The sequence below is a fragment of the Thermobia domestica genome, chromosome 7 (assembly GCF_964235325.1).
Source record: "Thermobia domestica chromosome 7, izTheDome1.hap1.1, whole genome shotgun sequence".
Taxonomy (NCBI): Eukaryota; Metazoa; Arthropoda; class Insecta; order Zygentoma; family Lepismatidae; genus Thermobia; species Thermobia domestica.
The window spans coordinates 263,478,938-263,491,993 of record NC_137460.1 but is presented as its reverse complement, the minus strand read 5'-3'; the positions used below and the strand labels follow the sequence as shown (position 1 = coordinate 263,491,993).

Here is a 13,056-nt window from a genome sequence, read left to right as displayed (position 1 = left end):
GCTTCTCAACACAAAGGATATAATTTGAAAGGGTGTTATCCGTAAAAACTGAGGGAAACACATTTGTTGCTATAAGATACAACATAAAACATACAATTATGTCCGTAGGTAACAGAAACTAAAAATTATCCTTTTCTATTTTTTTATCTACTCTAAATTTTCATTTCTCATTTACGCGCTCTGAGGGACTAAGTTGGAGGTGTTTCACTTCAAATCACGTTATCGCTACCCGATGAGTCAAATAATTAGTTATCATAGTCTACAATCTACGAAGGGATAATAATATCCTAGGCAAGAGCTATACAATTATACACAACCGTTTTATTTGTAACATGTTTAGAATTTGGATCTATTCATGGCGTGAGTTCTTCTTTTCACCACAGGGGTTATAATTTGAAATGACTCCATTTAAAAGACAAGTGAAATGACTAAAATTTTTGAGGGACTTACAGAAAGAATGGGCCTAGATATGAATCACAAACAATTTCTTACTTTTTTATTTGAGACCCGGAATATTCCCGGGTTTCCTCCCTGGCCTAAAAAATCCCGGAAAGGAATTTATTTCCATTTCTTTATCTTCCAAATTATAAGAGCAATATGACTAATTACTTTATTTTAAAATAATAGGAATTACTTCTAAATTTTAAAGAATTTGGACGTTAAAAAATTTAAAATTATTTGACTGTACTTTATATAACTAACAATGATTTTCTTAAATTCCATTTCCATTTGAACTAAAAGTAGGGTAATTGTTTAATATAGGGGCCAAAAACTAGCAAAACGTAGGACAATTTACGGAACAAATGAGTTGATAGTGATGTACAAGTACTCAAGAAAGTACCGAACACAATTTTACTAGGGGGTAGGGGATTTTCACGAACCGTAAGTGTAAGAGGAAGTGATTTATATGAGAAAAGAAAGTGAATTGCTGGTAACGAAGATAGAAAACAACGTGCCCTGCGGGGCTCTATCACGCCTTCACTGGCTACGCTCGTTCGGCAATGCTGTCTGAATTTAATGTTGGTAACGTAATTTAACATATGAAACCATTAAAAAACCGCATCAGTATAGAATATCGTAAAAAGTAGGCGCATATGCTGGTCCACCAAATATAAACAATAGCCAAAATAGCAAAGTGCTAAATTACAAATGATGAAAAGGAACCATTTTATAAGTAATTTAGAATTACGTAGAAATAGAGATGTAGCACTATTAAAAACTTTGAAACAGTGTTAGTAATAGAGGTCGGTCTGTCTCCTATCTCTGGCTTGAATTTTTGAAGAGGTACTCGGACTTCACTTACATGTACATTAAAGCATGACATTTCGAGAAATGGGCAGGAAGAGAAGTCGTGTGACAATATTACATGCAAAATTATAAAGATAAGAATTTTTCTTGCAAATATTGCGAACGTACATATTTATGCCCAAATGTTGAAAAAAATTGTGGGACATGTGTCTTCTGGCAGTTACCCAACCTAATTTCTTTATAACTTGTAAAAATTTAATATGTTTATATGAGTGGTAGAGTAAGGTTCGAAAATCCACTTACATGTAGACTTAAATCTTTTAGTGATTTAAAAGTATGCAGACTTACTATACCATTCTTGAAACATATTTTCTTTCGTAGAACATATTGTAAATAAATATCCATTTATGCGTACTCTCTAAATATAATAAAATATTAATAAAATAACATAACATCGTTCAGAATATACATTTTAAAGACTCCTCTGGGGACAACTTTAATAATATACTTTGATACAAAAACGAATTTAACTTTGAACTTATATATAGAAACAGATGCACTTTTATTTGTGATTGTTCATAAATTCCCGGAAAATTCCCATTTTGGGGAATCTTCCCGGGAATATTCCCGAGAAATATCTTCCTGGGAATTTACCCACCACTAGTCTTGTCATTTTCTCGTCATAGGACAGTTTGTGCATAAGACCTTCGCCGTTGATCGAATTGCTAGTGCGTGCCATTTGTGTACGTGGTCCCGAGTTCGATTCCCGACGTAAAAGTGCTAAAAATTAATTTTACAATCAGTTACTTTAATTAATAACCCGTCATCACCGCAGAAGTTGGAGAAAAAAAAGAGACAAAATCTAATATGCCAATAGTTTCGAGTAGCATGTTCTTAATTACAGTAGAGTCTCGTTAATTCGAACTTGGATAATTCGAACAGAAGTCCATTCCCCTTGAGAACTGTATTGAAAACAATAGTAAAAAAATCGTGAATAAATCGAACTTTTGAACCTATGTTTTGGGTAATTCGAAGTAAATGCAGTTGAAAATTTTTAATGTTGGACAGATGTAAACAGAGAAATACAGTTTTAACGTGTTTTCAGTTATCCAGATGTAGCCATAGTGAAGAGAAATACAAAAGATAAATAGAAAATCTATGTGATGATGAAGATAAAGGTGAGTTGGGGAAGAAGTAAAGATAGAGAACGTGTGCCAATCTCGTCTTGTTTCAGAATTGGTTGAAAATTTAAGGTGAGTTATCGATAAAGTCAACCGAATGTTATTAATATCGTATTCCACGCAATACATGAAATTCAAGATTCATTAACCGTACAAAAACAATCAAATTTAAGCAAATACGGTTTACCACCTCTTAAAAGTGAGAACAGAATATTCAAATTGTTACTGGTGATTAACTGTTTGGGCTATTCAACGTATGTTCTAGTGTTGTACGTAAATATATTTCCCATTGTACACGTAGTTTGAATTATGTGGAGTCAATGTCTTAACACAAATAATAAGCTTTAAAGGTAAAGTCTACACCATATGAATATGTTTTTGATGCACAGTACTGTGGTTTGTTTGTTGTTATAGTATATGTGAAAATGAATGTTCTTGGATAATTCGAAGTTTTCTCGTGTCCCCTTGGACTTCGACTTAAAAATGAGTCCACTGTATATGATATTCTAGTTAAATTCTGAATTGCAAAAGAAATTACTATCAGTATAGAATATGCATTGTAGGAGAGCTGCAAAGTGGTACTATTCTATTTTTATTGAAGACACGGTGGCTGAGTGGTAAAGCTCTGCTAGTTCGTTTACCATCCGTCAAGCGGATTTTGTAGTTGAAGAACAAAAACGTGTACCTGGGTTTTCGCGGTATTCTGCCGTTTCCTTCCACTTTTCTTACTCTACCTTTCATTCATTGCTGTCATCACCGTCTGCCTTGGTGCATAATTAAGTAACAATAAAGTAGAAGTAATAAAAACTAGAACCCCTTCTTCTTAATATAAAAAATGATTAGCCCACTGGCCGGATTCGGGCTTAAAAAGCATGAATCACATCTGGCCTGAGTAGTAAATTTTTAAATATACAACCATTCTTCTCGGGCCTAAATTTGTAAATATGCTTTACAACGACACTTATTGGACAGTTCTTTCTGGAAAACTTACAAAGCACAACTGCATAATTAAACTTCCAATTGCTGTAAAAAAAATACAACTTTCAACAATACAATACAATACAAAAAATACAACTTTCTTTGTAGTTTCCAGCTAAAGAAATTCTTACAACTTTCTAAATTGGAGAAAGCACAAACTCCTAACTTGTTACACTAAACTCCTAAATATGAAAAGAAATATATTATTTATTCAGTAGAATTAGTTGTAGAATAGTTGCAAGTAAAAGGTACAAATCTGAAACCAGTTAGGAAAATATTTCCAATCCTTATTCTTGAAATATTATCAAACTGGTTATTGGTAATAACAGTTTTTTCGCTTCTCAAAACAAAAGATATAATTTGAAACTGTCTTATCGGTAATAACTGAGAAAAAAAAATTGTTGCTATATGAGACAATATAAAACATACAATTATGTCCGTAGATAACAGAAACTAAAATTATCCTTTTCTTTTTTCTTTCTTTTTTTTACCTACTCTAAATTTTGACTTTTCATTTACGCGCTCTGAGGACCTAAGGTGGTGGTGGTTCACTTCAAATCACGTTATCGCAACCAGATGAGTGAAATAATTAGTGATTATTTTCTACAATCTAGGAAGATATAATAATATCCTACGTAAGAGCTATACAATTATACCCGATGCCATTTTCGATTTCGAGTGTTGGATATTTTAAAGATTATTATAAATATTTTCATATATAACTGGAATCATTATGTATTGTCCACGATTGCTCAATAGGTTGATTATTAATATATATATATATATATATATATATATATATATATATATATATATATTTGTTGTTTTGTTTAAGTTTTCTTAAACAAATGATACACATTAGGATTTTTTTCCGCAGTATTAGGTAAAACTACATATTATAGTACTGTACAAACTTGTATTTTACCATGCGTTAGGCGAAATAGCACAAGGTTCAGAAAAAAAAATGTGCATCCAAAAAATTTTGAAATAAGAAACTGATAATAATAAATAAGAGGAGCAACAATCTTGCGATTTTAATATCATTTGCGGTACATTTCTAACTCCTTATCATAATTATAATAATAAATATTATTATAAAAATTAAACAAAATAAATACCAATGAGCAACACCTACTCCGCTAGAAGACTATGGATTCGATAGTGATAGCGGCCCTATTTTATCATTTTCTCATCTCTACTCTTCCTAATATTTTGGGGTCTTTCACATCTATAGTACCCTACTCCATAATGTTAGTTATAAGTGTATATTAACTAGCACTTATAAATTAGTATACGAATCGAGCTTCATCCTCCTAACGTCATGACAGGGAAAGAGAAAGAGTAAGTTAATAACATTTTTAACACTTCCTTTTCCCCAGTTAAGGTAAATCAAATAATGATATATAACCTACCGTTTAATCAAAACTATGATGTCTTGCAAAAAACCATGTTAAAGTACCATAAGACGGGTTACTTTACACATCGGGCGTTACTTTGCACAAAATTTGAAAAGAGATTCAAAGTACTCTGTCGGTAAAACCATGAACAGTAGAGAGGAAGTTTCAACTGCCACCGTAAAATAGAACATGTAACTGTATTTCAGCTTTAATGTTTGCGGTTAAATTCAGGTCAAATTACCGGGAAAGTTTGTTCTAGTAGAGGTAAAGGCTGATAAAGGATGTAAAGGCACTCTAAAGGATAATAAAATTTAACAGATAACATCTGTAAGAATTTCCGTCGAAGTTAAATTAGTCTCGTAGAATATTACCATGTATAATGGGACTTGGATGCAGTAGTTGAAATTGAAATGTGAAACGTTTTAAAATCATAAAAAACGTAAAACTGAGAGAAGGCGTTTAAGCCTGTACTAGGGGTTAATTTGCACCAGTGCAAAATACCGCTTAGATAGGAAACTGTTACCACTGGAGCCCCCTGTGTTTTAAATTTAGGTAAATTTCCTATTTAGGTAGATGCTGGAATGAATTGCTTGTTAGAAAACAAATTATGAACAGTGGCAGATCCAGCAAAGTAGTATGAGAGGGGCTTCATTTAAAAAGACTTTTTTTCTTTTTTTTTTTAAGAAATCACTAGACTTTTGGGGACTGGGCTTGCAGCTTATACACGTAGGAATTACTAGCAATAGATTTTTAGGCGAATCTTTACTTTGACTCAAACAGTGACTGCAACGATTTATCTGATCCGGTGTCGGGAGCAGTTTAGGAATGATTCCCAAAATGCTCCAGTTTGCTCCCAGAACCGGATCAGTTGAATCGGTTATAGTTACTGTCCGAGTCAAAATAATGTACAATGTTAGGAATTATACTATAAAAACAAGGGCCAAATTTTACTAAAAACCATTCTTAATCAATCCAGGTGAAGTGGTGACTATCAATATTGACATCAATATGGGGACTACCAACCCACCCACACCCTACTCAAGTACAATAAAAAATTCCGAAAAAAATAATATTCAGTCAGACCACTACTATAAAGCTAACGTAAGAAGGAAAAAAAAATAAAGAAAACATTCATCACTAATTATAAATCAGTGAAGCATGATGGGGAAAAATAAATTATATTTCACCAAGATGATGGAACAACCAGCAGCAAAGCAAATACATTGGTAAATACACAAATGCAAAGCAAATTAAGAATAAAAATAATATCAATTAAAAAACGAAAGCACTCGCCGTTTCGCCATATCAGAACACTCATAAAAAATGAACTCATAGTTTCTGATTCCCGAAAAACTAAGATAGCAGCAACACATGCGCAATACTCAACTGCACATTACTGAAAATGTTCCTTTCTGCACAGACGTCGATTTATTAAAGCGAGCAAACTTGTTATTATGACAAATAAGAGTAACCAATAAACGCCCACTTTTACCATACGTCGGGAATATCTTCAGTGTTCGACCACAATCATCACAGGTTTTCTCTAACTCAATTGAAGCACGGTGGTGAAAGACGATATGTGTTAATATCCGAATTTAATACGAACATATTTTAAAACGCCAAGTTCAAATTCTTTGTATTAAATTCATGTTACGGTGTCTCAATCGCACTTGCTAACTCGATCGTCGCCATGAAACGAAAATTCAATTACCCACTCACCGCATTCCACCAGCAACAGCACACACCTACAAGTAGACAGAACATGTGACGTCACAGTAACAAACTGCCATATGACTGTACAGAGACACTTAATGCGAAAAATATGAACTACCACCAATCACTGAACTAAGACGTTACACCAAAAACACGAACAATTCCAAGTGACTCACGCAGAAACAGTTCCAGGAAGTGACTAAACCTGTAAGAACCGATTAAAGTCACTGTTTGAATCTAATTGCAGGCTTGCCAGTAAAAAAAAAAAAAATCTTGCAATTTTGGGTGGGTTTCAGCCTGAAAGTTACAAACCCCGTAAATCTTAAACTGATAAGTGTTCGGATCACATTCTTGGACAAAGGACCAAATCAAATCATCTTTCAAAAATGATTTTTTTTTTCGTTAGTTGGCATTTTTTTGGGACATATATTAAACTATTAGAATGTGGTTCCATAGTCGGTACCAGAAAATACATAATTTCCTTTACAAATATCGATAATTCAAACTAAGTACTGATTATGTACCATCATTATCAATATCAAAGAGGGTGGAAAAAAAATCATGATTTAAAAAAAAATCATTTTTGTTGATTTTGTTGATTTAAATCGATTTCTTTTAATTCAAATCTTTCTCCTCGTATAATACAACTCGCGAACTAAAGAAAAAACATTAGGAATTAGTTTTAAATGTTAATTATGCTATTTAAGTGAAAGTATTGGGGTTGAATTTGGAATTAATCCCCAACCGTTAACCTATTTCAATCCCAAACAATGTTTTTCCAACATTAAGGAAAAACTAAACCAACATTCATCTACATGACACTTTTTTTTTTCTCACGAAAGTTACTGATATTTCGCAGGGGCATATTTAAAAACTGGAACTAGCTAGCGGCACGAAATACATATAAAAAACAAATTTCGCCTAAAATTAAATAATGTCATATGGAACCCAGAGTTTCAATGCCACGTTTACAAAAGCTATTCATTGACTTCTAGCCTTAGCGAATTGGATCCACTTTCTACTTCGTATTTCTATTTCTGCGAGTTGCATCTTAATACTGTCCTCCCATCTGCGCCTAGGTCTTCCTAATTATCTTTTTCCGATTGGTTTTCCAGTTAGGACTTTAAAAGCGTTCCTACTTCCTTCCATCCTGGCCATATCCTGTTCACTGAAGCCACCTAGACTTGATGAAATTAACAATGTTTGGTAAACCGTATAAATTATGTAGTTCTTCGTTATGAAGTTTCCGCCATTCCCCATTCACGTTCCTTTTGGGTCCGAATATTCGTCTCAGGATCTTGTTCTCAAGTACTTTCAGTGTAAGCTCTTCCCTCGAAGCGACCATGTTCCGCAACCATACAGAGCAACAGGTATTATTATCATTTTATATACAGTATTTTAAGCTTTAAATTTCTCGTCAAAATTCGCGACGACAGAAGATTTTGAACTGATTAACAACAAGAATTCCCTGCTTTTAGTCGACATTTAAGTTCTTCGTGAATATGGTTTAGGTCGGTTAATATTAATCCTAGATATCTGAAAGTGTCCACTTTATTAAAAGTATTATTCGATATTTTAACGCATCCAAAATTTGCCGAATTATGATCCCGAGGAACTTCTATGTATTTAGCACATAAATTTCGCTCAGTTTTAATTTTTTTAGGAGGGGGGATCGGACCCCTTTATATGCGCACCTATTATCTGAAAATAAACAAAAAGACGTGGACACAATAGAATTTTCGGCTTAAATGTCCGTGGTGATTTCCCCGTAAGAATAGTCAACGATTTAAAAACCTTATGTTACGAGAAGAAAAAAGCAGGATTCATCTGTTATCCGTTCAAAACGGGATTTTCCCTAATTATCCTTTGCATGATACTCGTTTTCATACTGTGCTTGCACAAATTTGGGTCTCATTGTATTATGATTATTATCTTCCATAACCGAAATAACAGAACAAAAACGGAATTTTATTTATATTCACTTTAAATTAATTTATTTCGGATTTAGATTTATATCAACGATTTTTATTTAAAAAAATCAAGTGATTTAAATCTTGATTAAAATCGTGATTTAAATCAGACTGATTTAAATCAATCCACCCTGATATCAATGTTAATAAAATGCATGCAGTTTTGTGTAGAGTGTAAATGTGTTTTGTGTAGAGTGACCACCCAATACAAAAACGTAAAATACTTTTTTGTATGTTGTTGAAAGTAACCACACCTATGAAATACTTCACATTTCAATTTCAACAATTGCATCAAAGTCCAATTATACGCGCTAGTATTTTGGGAAGATACTAGCGCGTATAATTCCCCCGGGAAGATTCCCACTTTACCAATATTCTGCGTAATGCCCTAATCTGCACAGCAATCTTCTTTTTACTGGCCATCTAGCGCATGCTCGTTAGAGTTGTTTGTACATAGATTCATAATACACGTACGTCTACTAAGCCCGTAAAGTGATCCTATATTGAGAAATGGAGGTGAACCTCTACAATTAATGAACATCCATTGTTGGTAAAAATATTCTTTATTTTTTATTTTGCTAATGTCTTTCTAAGCCCTCCAGAGAAATGAGGCTAGACCTATTTGAACTAAATCCTGAGTAAAATTACAAACTTCCATAGTTCTTGTTCCAATATAATACATTCCACGTTTAATTTGGAAAATTTTAGGATGAATATTATTCTCGCGATTTTTTATTTTACAAAAGTCTCTATATAAATAAAACAATATCGTCGAGTACCTATATTTTAAATATGTGCAACAATTAGCGAGTAATGTATAATCAATAATAAAAGAATCAATTTTTTATCAAGATATAAACTACATAAGACTTGTTGAGTAGTGATGGGTAAATTCCCTGGAATATATTTCTCGGGAATATTCCCGGGAAGATTCCCAAAATGGGAGTTTATTTACAATCAGAAACAAAATTGCATTCTATTACTATATTATGATTTCAAAGTTGAATTAATTTTTTTATCACAGCATATTATTACTGTTGTCCACAGAGGATTCTTTAAAATATATATATATTCTGAACGGTACATGTTACTTTCTTATCACCTTATTATTTTTAGAGAGTACGCATAAATGTATATTTATGTACAATATGTTCTATCAATTATTGTAAATATGTGTGAAAAAATTCTATAGTAAGACCTAATACTTTTAAACCACTAAACAGTTTAAATTTATATCTAAATGGATTTGCTCAACTTGACTCTATTCTTGATATTATAAACACATTAAATTTTTAAACGTTATAAACCAATTACATTGGGTAAATGCTAAAAGATACATGTCTCACCAATTTATCAACTTTTGCGCATACAGATTTATATTCACAAAACTTTCAAAATACTTACTTATCTTTATATTTTAGCACCTAACATTGCCATACACGACCTTTCATTCTACCTATTTCTCGAAATTCCATACCTTAATTCACATGTAAAATTTTTCCGGGTACCTCTTCAAAAATTCGAGTCAGAGGGAGGAGACTGACCAACGTCTTTTACTAATTGTGGTTCAGGATTTATTAATAGTACTTCATCTCTATTTCTACATAATTCTAAATTACTTTACAAAATGATTCCTTTTCTTCATTTGTAAATTAGTACTTTGCTAATTTTGGCTGTTCTTTAGCTTTGGAGGCAAGCTTTTGCACCTACGTTTTTGCGCTATTCTAATCCGATGCGGTTGTTTTATGATTCCATACGTTAAATTACGTTACCAACATTAAATTCAGACAGCATTGCAGAGCGAGCGTTAGAGAATGAACGCGTATTAGAGCCCCGCATGGCACGTTGTTTTCTATCTTCGTTACCAACAAATCATTTTCTTTTCTCACATATATCACTTCCACTTACCTTTCCGTTTTGTATAAATCCCCTACTGCCCTAAAAAAAATGTGTTCGACACTTTCTTGACTACTTGAACATCACTATCAACTTATTTCTTCCGTAAATCATCCTACTTTTTGCTTGTTTTGACCACCCAATACTAAAGAATTACCTTACTTTTAAGTGCAAAGAGAAATGGAACTAAAAAAAAAAAATCATATTATTAGTTATATAAAGTACCGTCAAATAATTTATAAATTTTTTAACCTCCAAATTCTTTAACACCCAGAAATAAATCATAATATATTAAAATAAAGTAATTAGTCATATGGTTCTTATAATTTGGAAGAGAAAGTAAACAAATGGAAATAAATTCCTTCCCGGGAATTTATACGCCAGGGAAAGCCCGGGAATATTCCCACTTTTAAATTCCTTCCCTCTGGCCATCACTATATCTTGAAAAAAAAAAAATATTCCTATATATCTTGACAAAAAATCGATTCCTTATTATTTGTATACAGCTAGTGTATGTGTGCCACGCCATTCCCAAATTGTGGATTACTAACTTACGTTCGAGATATCTCCCATATCTAAATATTTCTTGTGAAGCATTTCTTTTAACCAACTATTTTCCGAACCCATGTAACCGTATTATCAATCTGAGCCAATTAGTATATGAAAAGATGAACATTACCTTTCTGGCCGAACTGAATTTAAATTTTTTGTGGTTAATTGTTGGGAGTCATTAGAGTACGACGCGCAAGTCTCGTGAACCACTATTTTTCGTAGCGTTTCTATATTACTTTCAAATGCAGGATCATCTTCTACTGTTAATTCTGATTTCACCCTATCAACGTTTAGTTTCACATCCAAAGAACACATAGCTGTATCCTTGTCCATTGCTTGCTCTCCTTCCGTTGTAGACAATATTAACTCTTTGTTGTCAGTCATCAGTTCGTATGTCCACCCTTTCCCTTCTAGTGGATCTTCCTGAGGTAAGTCATAAATAGTTTCTTCTTTACACATCAATTCCAACTTAAGAGACGCCTCACCAGCCATTGTGAATTGAAATATAATAAGAATTAAACACTGGTCTTATACTTCCCTTATGTTTTTTTGCCAGTTAATGAAATGATTTACGAGAACTTTCAGAAAAGTAACTTTATTTGTCTAATCTTCTTCTGCGGTTGCGTATTTCTTCCGTAGAGTGATTCTAGGTTACTAGAATTAATAAGGTTGGGATATATCGGTAAAGGGACGCTGATTGGCTGGTAACACGACGTCACTGCAAGAGCAGCTAGGAGGACGACAAAGTGTAGAGGAGCAGACAAGCGAAGCGCGCAGCCACAAGCAACACAATTCAGATGTTTGCACAGAAAATAAAGACTAATAAATAATTTTAAATAATAATTTTACGTACCTTTCTCTGCTTAGTTGTTTGTTGTAAGCCTCACTGTGGCTGAGGCGTGCCTAGCCGAGATTTTCTTCTATGGGCATTTGTTGATTTTAGAATTTTATTTCTATTATTCATGTATTTTATGCGAATGAACATCCTAGTTCTTACATATATCTCAATTAATTGTTCATTCACACCAGGATACTTTTCACTTATTTTCGCGATTAGTCTTTTTTACAATGTTTTTCTTTCACCGGACATTGTGCGGGTACCATTAATGTCATTAAAAATAAGTTCAAAACCCTTCATTTTTGACATCCATTCCTCTGATGGAACGAGGAGACAGAAACTCGATCCCGCCTTCAGATGCTGTACCGAGAAAGGGAAGAAGTGCATCTCTAATATCCATTTCATAAAGATAGGCCCCAGATTTTGTGGTGCTGCCGTGACGTTCAGTCAAAACTTATATTGCATTGTCGTACCTCGTTGGAATGGCTGAAATGTTGTCTTTTTAATATTTAAGACAAAAATTTTTTTTTGTACTATGCAGTGAGAAAAAAATGTGTAATGAAATGAAAAAGTGTGTATTTTCTCGTACTTTTTTGGTAGATCAATGTTTATAGGACTATATCTCAGAAGAAAGATCACGTGAAATAATTTCCTGTGTACAATATGTAGATGCATCTATTAACTGTAAGTTGTGAAAAGTTCACTTTTCATCACTTGATACTTTTTGTGTAATTAAAACAAATGTACAACGCTCTGATCTCCTTCACCATGGTAGGTAGAGAAACGTACAAAACACTGTTCGAAAATTTGGAAGTTTAGTGTTCCAAATATTTGAAACTATTAACAAAAAAAGGTTTAGTTGCTAGAGTATTTATTTTTTTAATTTAACATGTTCTCTGCGTTAAACGGTGTGCCATGTTGCAGCCCAATCTTTAAATTCCCCGCGCTTATATGAAGAAACAGTATACAGTAAGTGGAAGTGCGGCAACGCTGTCGTGCAGTGTTGTCGCGTTCAGGAAGCTTGTAGCGCAAAGCTTACTTCATAAGAATGTAATAGGAAAAAGTATTTATTATAACCTTTTACAACATCATAAAAATAACAATAATGCATTACACATCTCAATTTAATCGAAATAAAACGTTGAAGTAAAACATCCAAAAACTCATCTATTAATCTATTTACTTCATTCACTTTCGTAATGGAATTGTTGACTTATTGCTGCTCATGTATACTTATTAGCAATGGCTCCATTTCTCCCTCAAGATCTATCAGTATAGACACT

At 33.0% G+C, this 13,056-nt stretch overlaps 1 protein-coding gene across 2 annotated transcripts in view; it reads right to left on the bottom strand.

Annotated features, from left to right (window-relative positions):
* Window positions 1-11,617, bottom strand: part of LOC145690878 (uncharacterized) — a 37,866-nt gene extending 26,249 nt beyond the window's left edge. Inside the window, exons 1-2 of one of the 2 annotated variants that reach the window (XM_081766279.1) lie at window positions 11,063-11,617; window positions 5,984-6,549 (exon numbers count right to left, since the gene is read on the bottom strand). In XM_081766279.1, the coding sequence (XP_081622405.1) occupies window positions 6,465-6,549; window positions 11,063-11,427 (450 nt within the window). In that variant the 5' untranslated portion in view covers window positions 11,428-11,617 and the 3' untranslated portion in view covers window positions 5,984-6,464. Of the gene's footprint in view, window positions 1-5,983; window positions 6,550-11,062 lie in introns of those variants that run through there. The other variant, XM_081766278.1, reaches the window with a different exon arrangement.
* Window positions 11,618-13,056: the final 1,439 nt, after the last annotated feature.